Source organism: Ailuropoda melanoleuca, chromosome 5 (genome assembly GCF_002007445.2).
Source record: "Ailuropoda melanoleuca isolate Jingjing chromosome 5, ASM200744v2, whole genome shotgun sequence".
In the NCBI taxonomy this organism is placed as follows: Eukaryota; Metazoa; Chordata; class Mammalia; order Carnivora; family Ursidae; genus Ailuropoda; species Ailuropoda melanoleuca.
Genome location: NC_048222.1, coordinates 74,861,812 through 74,887,529, shown reverse-complemented (window position 1 = coordinate 74,887,529; position 25,718 = coordinate 74,861,812). Strand labels below are relative to the sequence as shown.

At 55.4% G+C, this 25,718-nt stretch overlaps 1 protein-coding gene across 5 annotated transcripts in view; it reads right to left on the bottom strand.

The window, feature by feature from the left end:
• LOXL2 (lysyl oxidase like 2) overlaps window positions 1-25,718 on the bottom strand; it is an 87,691-nt gene that overhangs the window by 17,870 nt on the left and 44,103 nt on the right. For 3 of the 5 annotated variants that reach the window (XM_034661265.1, XM_034661260.1, XM_034661261.1), the window contains exons 4-7: window positions 22,572-22,783; window positions 16,403-16,625; window positions 12,328-12,532; window positions 5,808-5,959 (exon numbers count right to left, since the gene is read on the bottom strand). In XM_034661265.1, the coding sequence (XP_034517156.1) occupies window positions 5,808-5,959; window positions 12,328-12,532; window positions 16,403-16,625; window positions 22,572-22,783 (792 nt within the window). The remainder of the gene's footprint in view (window positions 1-5,807; window positions 5,960-12,327; window positions 12,533-16,402; window positions 16,626-22,571; window positions 22,784-25,718) is intronic. The other 2 variants (XM_034661262.1, XM_034661263.1) reach the window with 2 other exon arrangements.

Sequence of the window (25,718 nt, the reverse complement as noted above, 5' to 3'; positions counted from 1 at the left end):
CCAGTCGCAACTCCCCCCAAGCCAGGGGGTCCTGTCTGGGACACAGTCACAGTCAACAGCATCACTGAGAGTCTACGCGTGCCTGCGCCCTGCCCGGCACGGCCTTACATATTAGGTCCCCACCTGCAGGCAGCCCTAGGCCTTAGAAGCCTGTGCACTGACCCCCACCGCGCACCACAGCTGCACGTGCCTCTAACCCCTGCTCGCCTCCGTGAGACTACCGGAGAGGGCCGCCCTCAGAATCAGACTCCTGGGAGGATGCCTCAAGGGACCTTAAAATGTTGGAATTCCCCGAGACTTCATCCTGGGCCCTTTTGTTGGCTGGTTCCGGCTCCCGATCTCATCTGCCCCTCCCCCACCGTCTTCTCCATCAGAACTCCCTTCGGAGACCCTGAAGCCAACTGCCTATGTGACAGTTCCACCTGGCACCAGGGAGACCCCAAGTCTGAACTTGGCATCTTCTCAGCGTCCCCCTAAACCTGTGCTCGACCGCCCGCTGTTCCCTATTGCCGCAAAAGACTCCACCGTCTCCTCCGGGGGCAGCACACTTTCTCTACAGGGCCAGGTGGTATTTGAGGCTTCGTGGGCCGTGTGCTCCGTGTCGTCACCACTCAGCTCTGCTGCGCAGCTTAAGAGCAGCCACGGCTGGTGTGTACATGGCCGCGCGTGGCTGTGTTCCAGTGAAATGATAATGACAAAGACAGGCGCAGGGACAGCTTTGGCCTGTAAGCTGTGCTTTGCTGATTCCAACCTACTCTGTTATACGAGCCGGAAATCCCAGAGCGGTCCTTGACGCCGTCCTCTCTCTCCCCCCATATCCGGTCAAAGCCTTCCTTCGAGGATGTGATCTTCAAAGTCTCTCTCCAATCCATCGCTTCCCTCAAATCCGTGCAGAGCCCCCTGTCCCAGCGCCGTCACCTCCCGCCTGAGCCAGACCTCCTCTTCTCTCTCCCGGCTGTGCTCTGGACTTCATCAACTGACTGGCCAGAAGCCAGCGTCAGCTTAGAGAAACCTCTGCTGGTGTGGCTTCCCGGCTCGGAACATGGCAGCGGCTTCCCCCTGCTCCGCTACTCACGTTTGCATCCTGTTCTCCGACCCCCAGGCCCGCGGGCCTTCCTTCGGGTTCCACGGCTACCTAACTCTCTTGACCGAGTCACACAGTAGGTCACACGTGAAGCCCACTACATACAGTGCGCGTCTGCCCGGCCGCTCCTGGTTCACCCTTCCGATTCCGTACCCTGCGACACTCCCTCTGGTTGGGGTCAGTGGCCATGAACACACTCCGTCGCTGCCTACACGTCTCCTTCTTAGCATTTACAACAGTTATAATCAAGCCAACTCACAATTTGTTTATCGTCTGTCTCCTCTGCTCGAATGTAAGCTCCCAAGGGCAGAGCTGTATTTGTGTGGTTTCCTGCGTCATTGATAATTAAGACAGCACCTCACAAATGTTAGGTTCTCCAGCACTACTTTTGGATTGAATGAATGAATGAATGAATGACCAGTCGTACAGACTGAAAGCGCGGACCAACTTAGGTGAGTTCAAGCAGAGAGATCTGGAGCCTGGGGAAGGATTCTAAATATGCTGTCCTTAATCCAAACACCTTACCCTGCTTCCTTTACACACTTAGCCATGCATTCCTTTGGGACAGGCGTGACGCCTCCAGGAACCCTGAGCACATTGGGCTGTGGGCTCGCCAGTCCTTAGCGACAGCGTAACTCCTGGGGCACGGGTCTCAATTCTTATTATGGACTTTGGGGCTGCAAAGGTCAATGAGGTCACCTGGCAAACAGACAAGCCAAGGGCAGCATAACGCCAGGTCTCCCTCCCAGGCTTGTGGAGAGGAAGAATTAAATCAGACGATTCATGTAAAGTGCTCAGACAGGGCTCAGCACACAGTAAGTGCTTGAGAAATACTAGTCAGCATGCTAGCAATGATCTTCATTAGGGGGGAGTCCCGTCAGAAATCTAAACTCTCTTCAGAAGAAATAGAAGGGGTCTGAGAAGGCAGGAACAGGGCTGGCCTTCGGGAGCCCAACGGTTGTCTTCCTGAGTGTTTCCGGGCTGAGAGTCTGGGGCAAAGATGGACACTGGACACTGTCTTAGATATGGATCGTCCTTTACCCACGACTATCATATCTCTGGGTCTATGTAAAAACACAAATAAAATGAGCAGAGCCATTGAGAAAATCCCAGAATGACAGAAGGCAGGCTACCCAGCTTCAACACACCAAGGAACGGCCAGTACCTTGGGCAGGGCGTGTGTTGAAACCCATCAGAGGCATCTTTAGGTAACCACAGGCCATCCCCCTCCCCTGCTGTGGTTTCCAGCTGCCCCCACCAAGCCTGTGCACCCTGGGGAGGTGGAGGCCATGGTGTGGACCCTTCCAGTGGGCCAGGTGAGCGCTGAAGCTCCAAACGCCAGTGGGCGGTGAAGCTAAGAGCAGAATGACTTTTAATCAGGTTTGTTACCGTTTTTGAATTCCCTGTGGATTGTGCCCTGCCTTATTGACTATTCTAACAGTCAGGGGGACAGATGGCTCCTCCTGCTGCCCCCTTCCTAGGCCACCACCTCCTGAAAACTGACTTCATTTTGTCATCTTGAGGCCAACGAACTATGAAGATGGAGGAGATGGAAGAACCCTGTTTCGCTGTCCTGTTGCCAGAGAGCAGGGGGGCTCCCAAGTTCAAGTCCCGCTGTGAAGGCCCCTGTTCCCGGGCTCTCTTTAGGAGGTCCCAGAGGACTCTCTCCCTCGTCCGTCTCTGCCTGTGCAGCCCCCCGCCCAAAGTTGGTTGGCCACGTGGCAGCATCCCTGTCCCACATCCTAAAGCCACGGAAGTCTCGGAGGCTCTGGCTAAGGATCGTGGCTGCACGTTGACTCTGGGGTAAGGAAACCACGTGGTCACCAGTGGTGAGCCTGGGCCTCTCCTTGAAGCCCTTTCCAAGGCTCCAAGCTGTTGCCGTGGTTCCCCAAGGCTGAGTAGGCCTGGAGCAGCCTCTGAGATGGGGACCAGGGTTCTACCTGGAAGGAGTCCAGGCCCTTCGAGGTGCATTGGGGATCTTTTCTCATTTTCTAGAGCGGACTAGAAGGAGCAAGAGGCCAGCCATGAAGCTCTAACATGGCTTAGGACATAGCTCTCCATGCCCAGGGCCCCACTCTGAGGTGCCAGCATTCTGGAAACAGCCTGGAGCGCTAGCTAGAGGTGCTCTGACGTCACCAGGATTGGTGGAACCCCAAGGGACCTGGGGTCGGCCAGCAGCCTCTGGCCCTCACCCCCCCCACCTCATCACCCAGTGAGGTTGCCAGGGAAGGTCAATCCTCCTCAAAGGTTCTGAAAATAACCCTGGCATTCCTTTTTCTTATTCCTTTGGTTCTCTAAAGCAGCAGCCTGGGATTTGAAAGAAGGGAGCGGAGCGCAGGCGGCTACATTCTCCTGAGCGTCAATAGGGAAAGCAAAACACTTGCAGCCAGTGGAGCCCAGCAAGGCCGCATCGTGTTTTGATAAGGTTGTGGTTAACCAGTCCCACACCTATTTTGGGAGGCGAGGGGGTAGGAGGAGAGGGAACACGACCCAGATGTCAGCCTGAAAGGAAGCATGGGCACTTTCCAACTCACATTCCACACACGGGCTTGGTAACACTACCAGGCCAGGCCAGGCCCGCAGCTCAGAGGTGAACCGGAGGTCAGCAAGGGTGGTCACCCGGTAAACCCACCTGCCATTCCCAGAGTCTCCTGGGCCTGGCTCCTCCCTCCCAGTGGTGAGAAGAATGAGGCTTTGCTGTGGCCGGATGTCCAAAGCCACCCGGTTCCAAGTCTGCGGTCTTAAGTAGCCATTCAAGAGAAAAGTCAATTTCCTAATGAACGGGGGTGGCAGAGAAGCCAGGGGCATCATGCTCTCACCTCCTTATTTTCAGAGGAGTAAACTCAAGCCTCAAAGAAATTAAATGAGGAATCAGCCAGTGAGTGATGGTGAACTGACTTGTGTCCCCATGAAATTCCTGTGCTGAAGCCCTCACCCCTAATATGGCTGTATTTGGAGAAACCGTGTTTCAAGAGGTAATTAAGGTTAAATGAGGTCATAAGGGTGGGCCCCAGTCCAATATGACTGGTGCCCTTTAAGACAAGGAAGAGACACCGGGGATGCATATGGAGAGGCCATGTGAGGACACATGAGAAGGCGGCTGTCCGCAAGCCAAGGAGAGAGGCCGCGGGAGCAACCAGCCCTGCCGACACTTTGATCTTGGATTTCTAGCCCCTTGAACTGTGAGGACGAATGTTTTTATGGTGGAAGCCTCCCCGTCTGTGGTGTTTTGTTATGGCGGCCCCGGGAAACTAACACCTTGATAACAGCTGGGAGTCTACAGTTCAGCCTGGCGTGGTTGCCCGTGCCCCTGGGAGCTCCGAGCCATGCCACGTGACAGGCTGGCCCGCTGCGGTGGCAAGACTACCCATATGGCCCGTGGGACTTTCCTTCTCAGGTGACCTTGCCCATTTCCTTCCCAGGGGATGGCGACCAGGTGTAAAACTCTCCCACGCCTCATGCTTGAGCTCAGGGAGCACCTGCCGCAGCCCCGAGGGCCCATGCAAGGGTGAGGCCGTTGGTGCTGGGAGTGTGGCGCCTCCACTGGCATCACCGAGCTCACTGCCTGGCTCAGCCATCCCAACCACAAAATGCATCTGGAAAACATCACTTTCTTTGGCCTAGGTCTTTCATTGGGGTTGAAAACCTCACTCCACCCACCTCCAATCAGCCTAAGGGGAAGGCTGCCACAGCATACCAGGACCCGTGGCACGTCACCTGCCCTGGCTTTGTACGGCTCTCTTGCAATGCTGCCAGACAATTAGGGACGGCAAGCCTTTCCACAGCTGTGGGCCTGTGGCCCGTGCTCCTACTCACCCACAGGCAAGCGTGTGGCTTGGCTGAGGGCTGCTGGGGTCCCATTTCAGGCCCCATCGGGCAGTGAATTGCACAACACATGTTCTGGCTTACCAGTCTGGCACGCTGGTGCCAAGGTCAGGAATCACTGTCGAAGCAAGAACCCAACGGGGGAGCCATCTTGTACCCTGATGTGTCTGCATTTGCTCATTTTTAAAGTAAGCGCTTAAGAAACTCTTCCGACGGGCCAGCCGGGTAGCAGATGGTGCACAGGACCCAACCAAATACATGGGATAGTGGAGAGCAGTAAATAGGGCGGGCTGGGCCTTTCTGGAGGATTGGCTAGACCAAGAGGAATTCATCTTGCTGGCTACCCCCATGGGAAAGATCACCCAAAGCCAGGAGACACGATGTAGGCTTTTAGAGACTCCATCTCAGGAGAAGGCTGTGCCTCTGGTATAATGCTATTAAAGTTCCCCTTTCTTTCCCTCTGGTCACCAAAATACAGTCTTCTGTCCCCAAATATTGTCTGCATTGTGCTTGTGTACCTTGTAGATGTGCTGGCAATGTAGTTCCTCGGGGTCCTTGGACAGGGACCAGGCCAAGGGGGTCACAAGTGCTACATACGGACCTTGAGCCCCTCACAGAAAAGGACTGCGTTGTGATCACCCCACATGTCCAGTCCCCGTGCAGGGTGTGGCACGCAGCAGATGCCCGACATCTGCCACTAAGGGCAGTGCGCTTATCCATACATTTTCTCACTTGGCACGCTAATGAATGTCGTTAATAGTGGCAGCAGCGGAGCCCGAGCCCTTTCTGAGTTCATCATCAGAGCACTCGAATGCCACCTGTTAGAAACCTTAAGCAGGAGGCTACCTGGCCCATACTTTCTGGGGCTCAGTGATCAAAACAGAGCACAGCCCCTCACCTTCTTCTGGAAGCCCATGGCAGGGATGTTACACCTCACGCCAGCATCTTCCTCGTGGTTGCAGCCCTGAGACTCGGCATTGAACTTGCAGTCTATGATGGACTTCTCATTCCCGGTGCACTCGATTTCATTGAGGTGGATGGGTCCTATCCCTGGGGGAGGAAAACAAACAAGTGCCGTTGACAGCTTCCGAAGGAACGTTTCTGGAAGTGGGCAAGAAAGTCCTAGACAGTAAGAACATGTTTTTCCCATCCTCAAAACTCTTCCAACTGCATCCCATAATCAGCTCAAGGATCCAGGCCTCCTCTCCTTGTAGAGAATTGTTTCTTGTCTTGGGATTCACTTCTCTCCTAAAAGTAAATCAAATGTGCTACTAACTTCCTGTGCGACCTTGGCCAACCCTCTCGGCCTCTCTGAATATTGGTTTTCTTCCTTGAATAAAGGAGTTGGGTAAGAAGACATCTAAGTTCCCTCCTCAACTTTAATACTCTGTGCATTTTGAACGCAAAAGGGGCGACTATCCCTACAGAATCAGAGTCCCGCAGGAAAGTGATGGCACACTCAAACTGGATGATTTGAACAGAGTTAGAAAAAGGGATTTTGAAAATAAAGGTGAGGGGTGCCTGGGTGGCTCATTCAGTTAAGCGTCTGACTCTTAATTTCATCTCAGGTCAAGATCTCAGGGTTCTGGGATCGAGCCCCGCATTGGGCTCCACACTCAGCAGAAAGTCTGCTTGAGGATTCTCTCCCTCTCTCTCTCTCTGCCCCTACCCCGCCTCACATGCTCTCTCTCCCTCTCTCAAATAAATAAATAAATCTTAAAAAAAAAAAAAAAGAAAAGAAAGGTATGGGCAGAGTATAAGGAAATCACAAAATCACAACAGACAGTCCAACACTCAGAGGCTAATAACAGTGGGACACAGAAATGACACCTCGGCCAGCAGGAGTGAGGGGAAGATGCCAGTGTCCGACCTAGGAGAGCAAAGAAGCTATATGGAAAGGCCACCTGTTAAGAGCCATTATCCATGGTCAAGGAGGGACACAGCAGCCTACAGGGATCTTGTAGGGAGAAGAGATACCTGGCCTCCCCCCTCTCCCCAGCCCATCTCCTGCCAGTGCTCCCCGCTGGGCATGCCCGAGTGCAGCCAGGGGAACTGTTGGGCAGAGAGGGCAAATCATCTGGTAGGTGACCAATGGTGAACATGCATGGAAGCTGCTCTCACACGCACCCAGATAACCAAGGAGAGCCCCCCACTGCTGGCGAGAGAGAATTCCCAACCTGACCAGTGTCGGCTCCACTCAGCTCACAGGGCTACGTCCTCTGTCTAGCCCATCAACATGGATCGAAGCCCAGTTCTCTCCGGGAGTTCTGGGCTGCACTGACCCCCACATTGGTCCCTGCCCTGCCTGGGACCACCTCCGTTTTTCTGATCCTCATTCACCATCCTCCTCTCGCTTGGTCCTGCCCCTCAACACTCAGACACTCACCTCCCATCTTACAGCCGCCCTCCCATCTGCTTCTCCGCCAGCCCTCTCCATCCTGGGAAGTGGTATCCATCCGGCCTGATGTTCTCGCCAGAACCCAGAGGTCATCTCTGGTACCCACTCCTCCTCTGTGGTCGACAAGGAATCCACCACCACACCTGTTCGCTCCCCTAAATCTGGGTGCTTTGCATTTCTGCCGTCAAAACGCTCCTCCCGCTCTGTCTTCTCCCATTCGGACAAATGCAACAGCCTCCAGGCTCTGTCCTGCTTGCTCATTCTATAGCATTCCCCACAGGGCAGCCCGAGAGTGCTGTTAATGTATATTGAATCAAGTCACTCCCCATTTTAAGTTCTGGAATGGCTTCTCACTGCATCGAAGGGTAAAATCCACAGTTCCCAAGTGGCCTGTTCGCCACAATCCGGCCTCTCCCTTAGCATTCCATCTCTGCCCGCTCCTCCCACCTCCACCGCCATGTCACCTCCTTTGGCTGCGTGACTGAACTGAGGTTTTCCCCTGCCTGGACCCCCTGCCCGGCCCATCCTCCTCCCCTCCTCACCAGCTAACTCTCGCTCATCCTTCAGGCCTCAGCTTTGAACACTTCCTTAGAGAAGCCTTTCTGATTGCTGTCTAAGCTGGGCCCCCTCATGCGGCCTCCCATCTAGCCCTCGGGTGGCTGTCTGTTCCGTGTCTGCTTCCCCACTGGGTGGGAGGCCACACGAGGGCAGGCATCATGTCTGTTCCTTCCACGATTTCTGCTGTGGAGGTTTCCAGAGACACCCAGCATCTAGGCTCACCAAGGCCAAAATGAACTACCAGGAGCAACCTATGTTAATAAGTGAGAGCCAAGTTTCCCTTTCCTTGGAAATTCACAAATTCACAAATTCAATCCACACACAGTAAAGCTTCCAATTCTTTGGAATTTTACAAAATTGATTAAAACACAGGACCACGGCTGGAAGCATCCAAGGCCTCAGAGTGGAGAGGCTGTGACAAGGCAGACCCCGAACAGGGTCCTCGAAGCAAGCAGGGGCCACAGCTCAGGGATTCAGGTGGACACAGAAACAGGTAGCAAACTTGGACCTAGCAGCCCGTGTGGGGTTTGTCTGACAACTGTCAGGAGGACGATGGCGACAATGATGTCTGTTTATTGAGTGCTTACTAGGCGCCAGATTCTGTCCTACACACATGGCGTATATGAACTTATCAGATCATCACCAGTCAGCACAATGAAGAAACGGGGGGCCAATAATGAAGTAAGTGGCCTGGTGGAGCCAGGAGGCAAACCAGGCAGTTGGCCCAACAGCAGGAGCCTGTGGGTTTCTGGAGCCATCAGGAGAGAGGAGCCCGCGGCTGGACAGGAGCAGCAGGTCGCTCTGGGAGAGCACAGAGCGTTTGGAAGCGCCTGTGTTCTTCATCTGGGGCTGTGCTCCCTGCCTCCTAGAGCACCTTCTCCTTTTGCTGACCTGGCTAGAGGCCTGCCTCCGAGGAACATCTCAAAGCCTTCCTCCGCCATGGCTCTGCTTGATACCACCTCACCCCACCTGTAGTGTTTCCTGTTGAGACCTCTCCCTGGGAGGCGAGGAGCCAGCAGCCGGCCTGAGACTGGAGGCGGCCTGTATCTCCTTGGGAAGCGAGGGGCGCTTTCTGAGCCCCACCCCCCTCATCTGTCAAAGGCTAGAATAACCTCTCTCCGGCAGGGTGGGGATTATGAGGAATGAGTGACCCCGAGGATGGCCGGTTACCAGGGGCTCAGGAAACGGTATACAGTGTTGATATCACTTCTTATATCTCACCACCCCACTGAAGGCAGGTGATCTCTGAGGGACGCTATGTCTCGTTTCCCCCACTTGACATGAGCTCCTGGGGAGCAGAAACCATTACCGTAAATGTTTATGGAATACGTGAATTCTCCATTCCAGGGCCCAGCCCAAGCAGTCCTCAATGAACGCTTATGAATCACTGGCCTACAGGACTGGGCAGGGGAGGAAAGGTTTATGCAAGAGCTTTAGACTCCAACTAATAGCTGGCTGTCTCGCTCCAGCCTCACTCGTATAAATGTCCACACTGCTCTCAGACATCTGGGGATGAGGCCCCAAAGGTGGGGCCCACGTTCCTGAAGCACACGCATTCATAGCACAGAGACGGGAGAGCCAGTGTTTCTCACCCTCTCCCTGTACCCCTAGCTCGGCAGGGTGGGCGGTGTCCCTGGAGGCCCCCGGCCTGGGTGTACAGCGGAGCCTGCCTGGCGCTGTCTGTGGGTGCCTGGCTCCTTTTGCCGACCTGGGCTTGACCTGCATCCTGACTCCAGCATTCGGCTACTCCTGGTTCTGGACTAACCCCTGAATGCTCCACCCCACGATGCCTTCCCCACCTGCTCTTTGGCCCTGTTCTTCCCCCAAGCACAAGCCCTGGCCCAGGGGACCACAGGCCAGGGGTGGAAGCAGGGCACTGGGGAGAAGCCCAGCCCCCTGGGGTGACGTCATGGACTCCAGACCCACAGTCAACTCTGTGGGTTACAATCACGTTTTAAGAGCGCGGTAGAATATAGTAGGACATAGCCTAGTGTTTTGCATGTCGTAGAGGTAAACACTGTTTCCGGAAACTTCTGTTTCAGGTTTATGTGCATGGGCTGTTCCATCACATGTATTTCTGATTAGGGATTTCAAGCAAAAGGCTTTTCCAGCCATTGCTCTAGAACTGCCCCAACCAATGCAGCCACTGGCCACACTGAGCACTTGGAGCATGGCCAGTCCAGACTGAAATGTGCTCTAGTAAAACGCACACCTTAGACCTCAAACACTCGGTAAGCAAAATGGACACGATCTCATTAATAGCATTTATATTGATTATATGTTGAAATAATAATGTTTGTGATATATTGGATTAAGGGAAATATATTATTAAAATTAATTTCACCTGTTTCTTTTCATTTTAAATGAAAAGTTTAAAACCACTTCTGTGGCTCATGTTGTATTTCTATTGGACAGCCCAGGTGTAGAGTGCTGAAGCTTCTTTACCGAGTGATCCCACTTGTGCAACTGGAAATCATTCATGCATTCATGCATTCATTCTTCGTGGAATGAACAGCCCAAAGCACCATGAGCTGGGTACAGACTCAGCTCTAGGGACACAGAGGTAAAGGACATAGGCCCTCCCCCCAGGTAGCATGGGGTCTTGGGGGGACGTGGACGTGGAAACAGACAGCTCGAGTCCAGAGGTGTGCAGGGCTCCCGGCAACACCGAACACAAAGTGTCTGACTCCGATCTAACAACCATCCTGGTGATAACAGCAGGTCTCAGGGAATCACGGGAGGCTGAAGCCAGACAAACTTGTAAAATCCGAAACCCTGGCTGTTTGCTCAAGGTCACCGAGCAAGGAGGTGGCAGGGCTAGGACTAGGACTCAGACTGCTCGCCTCTTAGTCCTTGCCTTTCACGCCCAAGCTATGGGTGTGGTCACTGGGTCCACCAGCCAGAGCTGGGAGCGAACTGACCCCATCTGCTCTGTGACTTGACACTGAACGTGGACTTTTCCCTTCCTGCCTACCAGAGTTGACCTGCCCAGAGTGGCGGGAGATCATAAATCATCCAGAGGTTCTTTCAAGGACAGCATCAAAAATGCCAACTGTCTCTTTCTTCCAGAGTTCGGCAGGTCCCTGGAAACCTTCGGCTGCTCTGGGCAGTGAAATAACTAGGTCAGATAGCACACACCCATGATAGATGGAATGCTTATGTCAGCCAGGGCTCATTTGTTCCTCAGAATGAGTGGGCTTTGTTCTGCAGGACTTGGGGAAACACAGACCAACACATCAGCCCATCAGTGACACGGACCATGGGGGTATTCGCCATCCAAGGGAACTCCAAAGAGCTCACCATGACCAGGGAGGAAGAGGCCCGGCCTGTGGTATAACCAAGGCTTCTAGGTGGCACGATGCAATGTTAGTGTCCAGCCTAGACCCCTAAACTTTAGGGTATGCCCAGGAAGCTTGCGGGATGTCAGAAGTGGGGTAGAGAGATGTTCTGAATACATGTGGGACTGTGCCACAGTGGACATACCGGGAGAAGCCCAAATCTGAGAACTAATGATTTGGGCTTCAGATTTTCTCCACCACTAACCATGGGGGTGACCACAGGCTTGTCCTCCTGTGCCTCCAGGCCTTGGCTGTTGGACTGGATGAATGGAGGTCCTCTCCAGCAGGGCATCTATGATTCCAGGACTCTCTCTCCAGTCCACTGGGCTGTTACTTCCTCCAGGCTGTGACCAATGACCTCACCACATTCCTCTCTGTGGGGTGACGGCCCTATGTCTGGCAGTCTGGAAACATCCTCTCCCCACAGGACAGGACACCCCACCCTCCTTGTCAGAAAGGGAAGCTATCTGTCATGTCCTCATGTCACGTGTGCATTGCTGTTCTCAAAGGAATGACCCACTTGAAAGCCTCTTAGACTTCTGTCCTCTGCTTAGATGAAAGATCTGTTCAGGACACTTAATGAAAACCAGGCCCCTTCTCGTTAGCATCACGTGACATCCGGAGAGGGCATCCTATTCCCGGGTCTCTGGTGGCAGGGAGAGAATGTTTGTGGTGCTACACCAGAGTGGGAAAATAAGATGACCTTTGAGATGCTTGTGTGCCTGGGGTGGGCCACGGCCGGGGGAATTCTGAGAGCCTGTCCTGGAGGAAGGGCCTGGGAATTCCAGCTTTCTCAGTGGGACAGTGGGGAGCACTGGGTTGCCAGCTGCGAGACCTCCAGTAGAGTCGTCATTGGTGGCTAATATGTTGTCTCATCTTGGTTATTCACTTCTTTCTCTGGGCCTCAGCTTCTAAATTCATAAAACGGGGGGCTCAGTGTTCCCTAAGGCCCTTCCAGCTCTGACTGTTGGGAGAGGCCTGGCATTCTCTAACAGAGCAGTCGCCACGGGAGGGACGAAGCAAAGCAGGAAGACCCTGAAAAGCCCGAAGCCAGACCGCCTGGGCTGGGCTCCCCATGCCATGCTCCCTGGGAAGAGGCCACAGAATGCCTCCCCACTCCTTACCTTGCCCCAGTTGGGAGCCAGTGATGGCCTCTTTGGCACTCCCAAAGCCCAGCTCTCTGCAGACCACGCTGGCAGACACCAGGTCCCACTTGTCGTCACAGACGGTACCCCATTCTCCGTTCTTGAGCACCTCCACTCGGCCCTCCCCGATGTTGGCACCACCTCTCAACCGCACCAGGGGTTGCTGAAGAGACACACGGTCCTGCTGAGTGCAAAGGCTGTTGCACAATCGGCAGGCAGTCACTGCCCACTCCCCCTTCCAGCCGCCCCCCTCCACACCGAGGTGCCCAGGCTAGAGGTGAACCTGTGCTGGAGTCGTGTGCATGTACGGGGGGGGGCGGGGGGGTGATGCCCAGGCTCACTCTGGGCCGTCAGCTCTGCTGCCAGCTCCCTTTGCAACCCTCCCCGGGAGCTGCTGTCCTGGACTATGGAGGAGCCCACTGGGATCCTCAGGAGTTCACCAGCCCAACCCAGGCTTGGCTCGGGGACCTTGCCACCAGCACTTTCCTCACTCCAGAGCCTCAAGCTTTAGAGCTCTAGAAAGCAGCTCCTACCCCCAGACCTGGCAGATTCCAGATGGACCGGGGTTCTACCTTGCTTAGAACAGAGTGCTCCAGTCTAGCCCTGCGGGAGACTTCAGGGCACTGACGCTTACACCCCGCTGATGCTGCTCCGCAGGCGGGTGAGAAGTCAGAGTGGGGGGACGGGGAGCTAGAGCATGCGACCCAACCACAAAGGCCGTGACTGAGACAATGGTCACTGCGTGGGGGTGGGGAGCCCCGCGCCGGTCAAGCCTGCCCTCTGTCCTGGGGCTACACTCACACGCGGCCACTCTTCCTGCTACCGCTCCCTGATTCTACTCCAGGTCCAATCGACCTGGCTCCTCAGAGGAGGCAGACCCCTAGGTGTGCAGAGAGGATGGGTGCTTACAGTTTGAATGCCCCTAAGTGCTCACCAACAGCCTGGAAGCCCAACTGTCTCGTAGGGTTTACCTAATCGCACACGCGTAAGAGGCACTCTCCACCAGGGTTTTGATGCCACTGGATCACATGTTACCAGGTGGGAGCTGGCTCACATGACTCCATCTGCCCACACACCCTGGTCTGCATCAACTTCCAAGCATGCGTGTGTGTGGGGGGGGGTGGGTGCGAGTGTGCATGCATGCATGTGTTTGTGTGTGTGCATGCATGTGTGTATATATATATGCATGTGTATACATGTGGGCACGAGTGTGCATGCATGCATGTGTATGTGTGCACGCATGCGTGGGGGCGCAGCTGTGCATGCATGTGTATGTGTGTGGACACAGGTGTGCATGCATGCATACGCGTGTGCATGCATGCATGTGGGCAGGAGTGTGCATGCATGCGTGTGTATGTGTGTGGGTGCGCATGCATGTGGGGGGCACAAGAGTGTATGTGCGTGTGCGTGCACACCTGAGCATGTGTATGCTGGGGGGCGCTCAGGAGGCTTCGAGGCTCTGAGTTACTGCTGATGCTCATTTGCTTCAACACAGAGGAAGCGGGGTGGCTACACAGCCATTCTATGTGCGTTCGATCAGACCAGAGTCATTGTTCCACTTGGGCCTACGTGGTCCTCAGACCACATCCACTGATAGCCCGGCCACAGTGGCCTAGCTGGAGCTGGTGTTTGTCGGCATTCAGTACACCAGCCACCTTGAGGGCCGAGCCATCAAACCAGAACCTGTGTCTCCATCCTCCAGCCGAGGTTCCCACTCGGCCACATGGCTCTGCCCCACTGGCGGTGCCTTGTGGCTGCCGTGGCAGGGTGCAGTGATAGCACCCAGACTTACAGACCGTGGGGACAGCTCTGAGCCTGGCACTAGGGAGAGAAGAGGGACGGGGTGTGTGCAAAACACCTGGGATCTTCTAGCTTTAGAAAACAAACCAGACACCTGCTGGCTGTGGCCTGTTTGCAGTGGAGCTGGGCCCTCTCCCTTTCCCTGATGCCCAGCCCAAGCTGTCTTGTACAGGTAGCTGTGACATCCATGTTCTGGAAACTTCTCATATGGGCTGGTGGGTGGGAACAGCACATGGGAAGAGGGGGAGGGGGAGGAAAGGTGGCTGCTCATTTATGAGGGGGCAAACCAGCCATGCCCCCCACTTCATGGAGGCAGAGTGCCAAATCACCTCACCCCAGACTGGCACTGGCCGAGCAGAGTCAGCCGGCCCTGGAGGAAAGGAAGATACCAAGGGAAAATGTGATGTAAGCCTCGCTCCCCCCCCTTTTTTTAAATTCCTTTGGCATGAACTCAATTCCTTTGCTTTAAACCACACAGCAAGAGGAATTCCAAAACAGTAGGGTCTGGTATTCTGGATGACACACGAGAAAAGCTCAGAGGCTCGGGCCGAGGCTGTAGGAAGGATGTGGCCATCACATCATGTGGCAGGGGGGCAAGTGAGAGTGTGTGGGGCTGCGGGGGGAGGGGAGCGGCACTGTCCGGGGGTGTCTGTGTCGCCTGGCTGCATGCATGTGCCGTATGGTTGGCCTGCGCACTTTGGAGGCCCCTTGGGGACTGAGGGGGCAGGGACGGCCGCCTGCTGGAAGAGTCACGAAGGCACTCCGAATAGTTCCCATACCCCTTGGTTGATGGCTGGGGTCACAGCATTCATTTCACTTTCATTGAAGACCTTTTCTTTTGTGCAAATACACCACCCCCGGCCTGGGAAAGGACACCCAACATGGTTTACTGGCTCCTGCCCGGGTTTCCCATTTCCTTCGGATGACTGCTATCACCCCCCGTCCCAAGAGCAGGCCCTTAGATGCTGATGGGGAGAGGAGATGGCAGAGGGCAGGGCGGAAAGATGGGAGAGACAGGGAGAGGGGAAAGAGACACAGAATAAGGCCGCTTGAGCCCGGGGAGGGGCTGCTCCTCCCGTCCCACACCCTGGACCCTGCGGACACACCGTCTGTCCCCATCATGGCCTTTCTCCCTCCTCTCACCGTGACGTGGTCAGAGCTGACTCGGAACTCATCCCTGTCCAGGTGAGCGTGGAGTTTTATCTGGCACGGGGAATCATTCCCTAATAGACAGCAGCCACCCTTCCTACCCTGCCTTCTCCTCCTCCCATGTGCTATTCCCACCCACCAGTCCCATGAGAGCAGTTTCCAGCACATGCACATCACAGACAGCCTTTGATGGATATCGAAAAAAGGAAGGGGAGGAAAATGAAAAATGAACCTCCTCTTAATGACTGAATCTCCTCTTAATGATTTCCAGTGAAAAATAGAGAAGCGTGCTTCCTCTGTTTCAGAGGCTGTGCAAGCCTGCCGTGGTCGGGACAGGTCACTTGTCCTAAGAAATCAGACCCTTGACACGGGGGTGTTACTTACATGAGCAGATGTACATCGACATGTCTTGCATGCACTCGCATGTACACAAACATGCAAGCACGCACACACACATATGTGAACACGCACACAGGTCTGCTTGCATACATGGAACCTGACTGAGGGCTACAGGTGACACAGACATGGGAATGGCAGGTTTTCCTTGTCTGTCTTGGTGAAAGCTTTTTTTAAAATTTTTACCCTTTTTTTTTTTTTTTTTTTTTTGCATAACAAACCAAAACATGTTTGGAAACATTTGTAGTGGAGTTCACGTGCTTTTGAGAATTATGCTGAATTTCCCACAACTTCAGAACACTGTCCTCCTCTGGGAGTTGAGCAGGACTCCCCACCCCTGCTTTCGTGCCGGACCAGCAGACAGCGCACAGAGCCTGTGACAGTGGATAACGAGGTGCTCTCCTCTCCTTGGTATTTGCCCTCCACGGAGGGGACTCCGGCCTCAGAGTAGCAATGGTGGAAGGCCAGGTGGGGTGCTGATGATTTGAGGCCGGGGCCCAGCTGCTCGTCACTCTAGAGGTGGCATCTATGCGTGGGGCCAGCCGTGACAGGCATCCCACTACATTCCTGCCCCGCAGGCAAGTGGTCTGAGTTGGGGCCAGCTCTCTCATTCTCTCCTGGGGGTGGTCCCCGCCTGCTCCCTGAACTGCCCCCCTCCCCCCTTCCCCCGCAACGCGCCAAGGAGCCAGACCTCTGGCCGCGTCCTCACCTCTGGCTTGTAGGCTTTCCGGAATCTTGAGGGCCCATCGGGGCTGAAGACCTGGCCAGGCACACAACTCACCACAGCTGGCAGCCCATTCTCACAAGTGACATTCTTCACGGGGTCCAGCAACACCTGCGTGCCGAGCTTGCAGCTGGAGATGTGGGCCTCTGTGCCCGTGCAGTCCATGGAGAACGGCCAGTAGCGCTGTTTCTTCCGGGCGGCAAACATCCTACAGAGGGCGGAAGGCAGCAGGTGACCAGGGCGTCATGACACCCACCCCTCATTCCTTCCACAACCAGGTACAGGGCCCGGGGCCAGCCGCTGTCCTGGCTTCTGGGGATCTGAGGGCGAAAGGGAATGAACGGGTCTGGTCTGTGCATCTGGAGCTCAGGCTAGCTGAGTGGGCGAGCGCTGCTGAGCACCCCAGCCACGCGGGGCACCATCCTGGGCGCCGGGAGCAGGACCTGGACAGGCAGATGTGACCTCCTTCCCCCAGGCAGTTCATATGCTAGGAGAGCAGGGACTCAGTAGTGGTAGAACACTAACGCCTATAAACACACAGTGCAGACCGGGATCTAGAAGAGGTAAGATGCCTGGTCCCAGGAAACCCTCAATCCCAGGCAAACCAGAATGGCTGCTCACCTAACCCTTCAGATCATTTCAGCACGATTGGTTGTGGTTTCTTGCCTGTGTCCATGAGCAGAACAAGGTGAATGTTAAACTCTCTCCCAATGCCATACAAGATCAAAGGTGTGGATCCAATGAGAAGCAACAAGAAGTCTTAAATCACCCCACGGGCTGAATCAAAGTATAACTTGCCTGGAAATGAAAATGGTCATGAAACTCGGCCACAGACCTTAGCAAATCTTCACGTGGGAGCCAGTGAGGCTGATGGTGTCCCCGGAGCATAGCCCAGGGAAGATCTTAGCCTGTATTATGTGTAAAGCGTTCCTTTTTCTGTGTTTTTGGAAGGCAAAATAAAGATCAAGGTGAGCCAAATTGTTTTCTAAAAGAATAACCAACCGATAAGTGAGGAACTGGTTAACAGTACTGTGCCTCGGTTTCCTGATCTCCAAATCAGAAGCGGTAATGGGATCTACTTGATAAGATCGCTGAGAATACTTGCAAAGCAATTAAAACTGCACACAGGAAAGGCTTCGTATGTGTTTGTAAAAGAACTGACAGCTACCTTGGCTAAAGGAGAAACAAAGGGGATTAGAGAAGATAGGACTCCCCAGGTTTGCCGTCATGAGACACGACTTTGGGGAGGACCAGGGTTTGAGCTCAGCTCTGAATGATGGTGGGATTTGCAAAGGAGGAGGGCAAGGAAGACACCCTGTCCTCTCATGCTGTCCCAGCTCCCAGGTGTCTGTGTGCTTGTCCCTGCTTGGCAGAACCAGTGAGATGCCACAGCCAGCCAGGCAGCATCGTTGCCAGCTGCCCAGTGGAGGGGCCTCCCGGGGCAGGCTGGCCCAGGGCGGGGCAGAAGGGGGGTCCTGTTTCTGCTGGTAAGGCCAGACTGGAAGTTTCTGCTTTGTCTCAGAGTGAAGGATGCGAACATAGAGGAAGGTGAAACCCTACAGACACCGCCAATCTCTTTCCTTAACCAAAAATTTCGACTGGTAATAATTCTAGGGTACCTGTGCCCGATGACACAGAATCTTTGGAAGAAGGACTACCCTGGGAAATTCAGGATGTGTGCCCCACAGCCCTGTAGCCTACGGTGAACTTTGCAGGAGGGCTGTTAATAATTCCAAGCACCGCCGCCCCTCCCCACTTCCTGCATACAAGACCCCTGCACTTGGAAACATAACCTCCAGCTTCTTCCCCACAACACCCCCACCTCGGACTGGAGAGCACAACTGGGGGGAGTCTCCAGCTTGTTCCTCAGGACGCCCCCATGTTATGCGAGAGAGCACACTCAGGGGAGATCAGCTGCACGAGGACTGGCCAGGCCTCCCTGGCCTGAAACGTCCTCTTGCTTCCAGGGTTCAGTGAACACCGCCCTCACCCAGCAACAGATGTACTGAGCTCTTAATATAAACGGAAGCGCCCACAGCGAACACAGAACTGCTCCTGCCTTTCCCAGGCAGCCCTGCGTCCCTCTCACATCAGCTCACAGGAATGCGCCGTGGCCCTCCACTGCAAAGGCAGCAGCCCCTCCCCCCCAGTGATTCACCAGGGCCAGGCCAGGGGGTGCAGACACGAGGCGAGGCACTGGGGAGGATGCGTGGACAGCCCGCCTTAGGCCTGCTGTTTGGTGAGTGACTGGAGTGAGGGGCGGCTTTGGGCCCAGGGGGAAGCCTGCTGGAGAAAGAGGTGACCAGGCCTAGGGCAGGGTAGCAGGAAGAACCCTCAGCTGGGCTGCTGCAAGTAAAAATGAAAGGTCCTCCTGGCTCTTCTCCAGCCAAGGGAAAAGCCAGATTTTGTTAGGGATTCTGCCAGCTACTGTGTATGTCCATTCCAATGACGGATTCCAGAATTAGGGAAATAACCACAAGATGGGCTCAGAGACCCACTGGGCCTGAACTAAAACTCCATTGATCACCTGACCTCCGTAAGCCTGGAGACTGGAGAGCCATAGTGACCTGTGAGTCTCCTGGAAGCGTGTCGTTCAGAGCCTGTGTCCAATAAAGTTCTGGTTATTTCCTCTTCCCCAAGGCACACTTCGGTAAAAGGCCATAGGTCCCTTTGGGGAAGGCTGGGAAATTGATTAACATGGTAAATTTTTGGCAGTGTATTGGGGTCCTTTCTCAAGGGGACCCAGCCTCCCCTTTGTTCAAAAGGTCCTGCGTCTGTAAGTTGGCTCGGGGCTGGGAATTGGGGGAGGGGTGTGACTCTCTGTGTTTATGATTTAGGTTCGATTTTTGTTCTCTCAACCTAGGGTTTCTGTTCATCTAGAACGAGTAAGAATTCAGTAGGCTTCCTATCCATTTCACTTCTGGGAACACATCATCAACTAGGCCATGGTACCATGATCAATCAGCCCACGCCAGGGGTCTGCAGGAGTCAAGCTGCTCTGATCCCTGCTCCGATTCTGCTGTCATTCGGGGACCACATCCATCTGGCCTTGGGAGGCTGCGTGTTGTCACCTAGTCCCTCTATCCTGGGATCCAGTTAGGGGGAGGTATGGCCTATAGTGAAGCGCTTCCAGGGAGCTCTTAAGAATGCCAGGGTTTCCCGCACAAATTTATTCCTCAGTCATATGGAAAGTGTGTCTTCTGGATCCTCCCAGGGTGGGTGAGGTCTCAGCTGACAAATGTACTCCAATGTTCAGTCTCCTTAAGCCTTTGAGTCCCTTCCTCCGCATGAAACCAAGGAGGGCAGGCATATCCGTTTCGCTCACAGTGGGCCACATTTTGGTTCACGTCTCACCCAACCAACCAAATCGTTAAAGCTCTTCCTAACTCCCGAGACGTAACATTAGATGCAGAATCTCAGCTTAGTGAGCTCCCGTCAGTAAATCAATGTCAGCTCTGGGATCCTGCTCTAAGAACAAAAAGGACCACAAAATGCTCCTGCTCCAAGAACGGGGCCCCGAAGCTTCGGTGTCATTAGCTTCAAGGAGCCTTCACGGCTCCCCGGACCAGAGCATAAGTCAGCTCATGGCAAAGCAGCCCTTGGTGGGGAAACTGACTCCACTCTCGGTGGCCCTACGGGCACAAGGACTCTGAGGAACACTGGGAACCACCTGGAGGGTGGACGGTGGTGAGCCGAGAGACTCTCATGAGCTGTGGTCCCGGCCCTGGGGATAACCGAGGCCCCTGAGTGGCCCCCAGACACACCAGTTAGCAGACAGAGCAAGAGGAGAGGCCTCAGGCGCTGCCCAGGTGAATGTCTAAGGTTGCAAAGCTCCTTTGGACCTGGTAGAGACTTGGAGATGGCTAACCCCGCCCCAGACAGAATCACTTTGAAAACAATCTCCTCCCTAGGTTCACGTGAAGGGCCTCCCTGGGGTTGAGGGATGTCAGCAACAGCAGGGACAGGCTGCGGGAAGGGTCAAAGAGAACTGGGGAAAGATGCTACTGGAAGACGCAAACTCAGGGACCATGCAGGGTGGCCCTCACTTGGCTCCCAAGCCTCTGCTGTCCATAGCCTCTCAGCACGGCTCACAGACCCCGTCCCCAGGCCAGCCCCGCCCCAGCTCCCAGACTCCCTGTGCCACCCAGCCAGGCCCCGCCTCTGGGGTGGAGCAGAGCAGGAGCCAGGGCTGAAGGGGGTGGCAGCAGTGTGGAGAACACACTGGGCTCCCCTGCGGACTCCGGGCGGGTGGGCTCTGGGACCCCCGAGTGCCCTGCCTGCAGCCCTGCGTCTCCTTCTGTGCAGACCGAGGGCTTGAACCAGGTGATGTCTGAGGCTGCCATAGGCCCTGGGAGTCCCAGCTCATCACGAACAGCTTCCTCCAGCCGCCTGCCATCACTGCCCCGAAGAGCACCACGGAGGCAGAAACTTCCCAGTGTGCCCTTCTCTTTTGGGGCCCAACGGTCAGTTGAGCCTCTGAGGCTAACATAAAACAAATCTGCAAGGTTTAGCGCCCGCCCTCCTGCCCTCTCCGGCGAGAGGTCAGGAATTGGAGCTGGTTTTCAGCAGCGCCAGTTAATCATCTCCCAATGTGGCTGAGAACACCACCCACCACCATGGCCTTGGATGCCTCCCAGCCCTTTGGGGCCTTTTCCTGTCCCAGTTTGAACAGGGAAGCTGCACACAGGAGTATGGGAGGAGCAAGGAGAGGGTTTCCAACCCAGCCCATGAGAGGATCGCCCGGGGCACAGCGCCAAAACAGATCGGAGACCCCTCCTCGAAAGCAGGAAGAGGACTCAGGACCGTCCTCAGCTGGGGAGATGGCTTTCAACTGAACAAACCTTGTGCTGCTTGGCCTTGGCCTGATGGCAGCCGTCCCGCTCCTGGGACTGGGCTGGGGGCTGTGGTGGGGCCAGCCGGGGGAGGGGTTTGCTTTTCTTGGCTCCAGTGGGTCGGAAAAGCTGAGAAGGTGTCCCCAGGGAAGGAGCTGACCAGCTGGCGGGAGTTTTCCAGAGACTCAGAGGCCGGAGACCGCTCCACCTCCCAGCTGCCCTGTGCGACCAGGAAGGTCTGGGCCGTGTCTGAGGCTGAGGAGGTGGGAATCGACACTGTGATCACCCCCAGGGGTGTGGTGAGCCTGCCCGGCTGCCAGCGCTCACCCCTGCGGCGGACTGGGGGCTCTAACCAAAGGCGGCCAGGCCAAGCCCAAGGAGGTATGGAGCCCGCCCCGACCCCAGGGATCTGGAAGGAGAGCCTGGCTTGGAACCCATGTCTCCTGACTTCGCAATTCCCTGTCCTTGGTTTGAAAGCAGAGAGGTAGTGTCGTGAGTCTACACTCTCTAGGAGTGTAGACCCTGAAGATGGAGACCCGTGTTCGTATCCTAGCTCTACTGCCTCTCTCTGACTTTCTTTCTTCGACTCTGAAGCAGCCCCCTACTTCCTGGTGCTGTGAGGGTTCGACGGCTAGGAGCAGAGCCCGGCACAAGTCAGCACTCAGAAACAGACCGTCGTTACCACCAGGAGAGGAGAGAGGGAGACCCCACTACCAACCAAGGGACTCCAGCGGCCGGCCTGGCAGGGGGCCCAATCCCTTCACTGGACACCCCTCGGGGCAGGTTACTCTAAGTCTCATTGGTATCGCCTCCCTTTACCCCTGGGAGATGCTAACTTTGGAAACCATAACAGCACTGTAAGTTTAACTGGGATGCGTGTAACCGAGTCAAATCGAACCATTTTTCAATTTCCTGACAGTTGCTGAAAGGTCCAGATTTCTTTGAATAATCATTTCCTGAGGAAAAGTGGACATGTCTCCTTAAGCTGGCATTGTCCTTGCCCCCCCGGCCTGGCTAGTATTGTCCTCGTTCAGCCCCTGTGGTCACTACGCGGACCGTGTGCACCGAGAGGTGGGGTTTTTCCTGGATGGAGCACCTTGCCCTTCATCTTGGCCCTCACCCTCCCTCACCCTACCTCTGTCATGCTTTTGGGGTCTCTCTCCCACAGGAGCAGAAGTTTCTCGAGGGCAGGCTTACAGGAGGGCCACGGGCAGGCCTGCCACAACATGGGGCAGGAAGGACTCTCCTTTGCGGGGGGCCCCCTGCCAGAGTTGACTTGTAACCAGGCAGGGTGAGAGCCCAGGAGTCAGCCGCCCCCTTACTTGTACACTTTAGTGTTGTACGTCTTCTCCCCCGGGAAGCCAAACATGCCGCAGACCACTCGGGAATTCTTGGCTGTCCAGTGCTTGTCGCAGATCTGTTTCCAGGTCTTGCCATCCTTCACCTCCACATAGCCCTCTGTCACGGGGGTGCGCTTGCGGTAGGCCGACAGGATGGCTCGAATCCGGATGTCCTCCACCTGGATGTTCAGGTTCTGGAAGGAGGAGGCACAGGGGCAGAGGAGTTACTTGCCTGGTCTGGCCATGAGGGGGGCCTGCAGGCCGGGCACTCTGCAGCCTGCCTCTGCCCTGCAGAGCCGTGGGCGGGGGGGGGGGGGGAGGNGGGCAGGTGTGGCCAGGGGCAGTCAGAGAGGAGCCCCAGGCCCCCGGCGGCTTCTCCTACATCCTACAAGCCTGGACAGTGCAGGCGGCAGACCCCTTCCGTGGGTTCTCAAAATAAGTGCAGAAGTGAGAACGTGTTCTTTGACCCTACAAGTTCTATATTAAAAACAATCTGGATTTTGGATTTTACACCAAAGCATGTCTGCATGCACATGTGTACCTGTATGTGTGTGTCCCCACTAAGCTTTGAGCAAAACTGAAGTGTCAGGTGGAGGAGCCTTGGCCACCTGAGGCTGGCGGTGCCATCCCGCACTCTACGTCGTCCCCTGGTGTGGGCGTCCTTCAGGCAGAAAACCCCAGGAGAGAAGGGGGAGGGGGGCTTTGTGTAGGGACTCAGGCCTGCCCAGCAGGAGGTAGGGATGGACGCCGTCACTGAGCTGTGGCCAGGAAAGGAAAGATTCCAGATGACTTGAGGCCCTGGGAAAGCCCTCTCCTCACCCCCACTCCCACCTCCATCCATCTTTCTGAGGCAGTGACCAAAGAGTCAGGACCCTGACAGGAGGAAGCAGAAGAGGCTGGGCATGGGGGGACTCTTGCCACACTGCACTGTGGGCTCTCCTCCCCACACCTCTGACACTGAGTGGCAGTGTCCCTGCCCCACGCCTACCCCAGAGGCCCAGGGATTTGGAAGAAGGACAGGGGGCCTCAAGAGGCCAAGATGGATGAGAGGAATGAGGGGCTACTTGGACTTAGTGATACCTGTGCTCACTCGATGTGCCCCCAAACACTACAGAAGCTCCCTCCCGAATCTCTCAGTTCCACCCCCTCCTCTTTCTGCCTCTGCCCTATGGGACCACCACCGGCTCTTGCAAGGCTCCCTGGGTCCCTGCCTCCATCTCCCTCTTCCATCCATCGGCTACAGGGCCAGCCAGCAGAGGCCTTTCTAAAACACAGAGAGATCTTGTCCCTTGACTGAATAATAATGCCCAGATTACTTAGTGAGGAGCCCACAGCCGGTCAGGACTGATGCCCCCTGTGCCTCCAGCCCCCTCACTGTCCCCAGCCCCAAATCTGTACTCAGATCTGGTTAACTGCAATGGAACAGCAACAGCCATGTGCGAGCCGCAAAAGGAGTGTTCTAGTGCATTCTCCTGCTCGATCCTCAACTAACAGAATGGAGTGGTTCGGAGCTATTGCCGTCCATTTTCCAGATAAGAAAACTGGTTGACTCTAATTATTTCCGAGAACCACCTAGAGGCAGGGAGGGCAGTGTGAGGAGCTCTCCGAGCTGGGCCAGGGAAGGGGGGTGTTGCGGGCACAGGATCCTGGCAACCTGAGTGCCTGAGCCCCTGTCCGGCCAGGATGCAAATGAACCACGAGGTTGAACAGAACCATTATTTGGGTGCCCGGGGATTCATGTCTCCTCACCCCGGCTTCAGGGTGCAAAGCCAGGCCCTGTTCCAGCAGCCCGGCAAGGCAGTGGAAAGGGTGTGGGCCAGGAGTGATGGCATTTGGCCCCGGCTCCTCTCCACGCAGAGAGGAAGGAAAGTGCCAGGGGCAGGATTATGTTTGCCAGCTTAAATCCTGGATTCTTTACGGCCTCCATTCAGGCCACAGGACCTGTGCCACCAAGACACGTGGACAGGGACAAGCCAAGAAAGGGCCTGATCTCTGGACCAGCCTGCGGACCAGCCCCCTCCTGCCTCTTCCCACCTCAGGAGGCGGGGCTGGAATTCCAGCGCACTGCAAAATGCCCAGAAGGAAAGTTACCGCTGAGGCGCCAGCCCTGTGACTCCACAGGGCAGGCAGCCCGACCAACTTTATTAAATTCCGATCCTTCCCTCCCCCACGCCCCCTGTCATGGGGCAGCAGTGCAGGCTCACTAAGGGGAGATGTGAAATGTGACCCTCGGCACCCCAGCCCCCACAGTGGGGAGGGGATACGGCAGACCCATGTACCCTTGTCTTGGGCCAGGTGGCATCTCTTTCACAGAAGTGTGGGGGAGGGGGAGCCAAGTGGGCTCAAGGATATGGGTAATGAGGTTCAGAGAGGAGAATGTGCTAGAGCAAGGTGTCCTTGTCTTTATTCTCCCACCAACTCCCTGCCTGTGTGTGTGGGTGTGTGCGCGCGCACACGTGTGTGTGTGTGAGTGCGTGTGTGTGTGTGTGTTTCTGTATGTGGGAGTGGGAGGGTGTCTGTACACCCATGCAGTGCAGGAGAGGTCCAGAGAGGGACAAGCTCAGGGCCGTTCCTTCAAAATGGAATGTCTTCTTTTCTCCCTCCATGGAACCAACTCCTCATTACGTCAGACTCAAATTCACTTCAGTCATTCATTTATTCATTCATTCAACAAAATTCAGTCTCTCTCCTCGATGGGCCTGGCCAGGCTTCCTCCCTCTGCCCCAGCCACAAGGCCCTGTCTCTTCTCTGAATAACAAAAACTGGGCGAGGGCCCTCACTTATCAAACACCAACCGATCATTAGACTAGACGGCAGGCTCTGGGCTCCCTCAATTCCCATGACAACCCATGAGCAGGCCGATGGTACACCCGTGTCCCGGGTGAAAAATGAGAAAACTTGGCAAGATTTCACAACTTCTCCCAGTTCACACAGCCGGTAAGTAGGTAAACAAGGGTGAGGACTTAGTTCGGATTCCAAGCCTGTGCTCCGGACAGGGGACCACTGGTCTCTGCCCTCCCATTCATGCCCCATCCAGTGTGAGGTACTGAGTCCACCCACACGAGGCGGGGTCAGGGGCTCGGCCTTCTGGGTGGTCCCTTTGGGGACTGCACGTGTTCAAAGTCCATC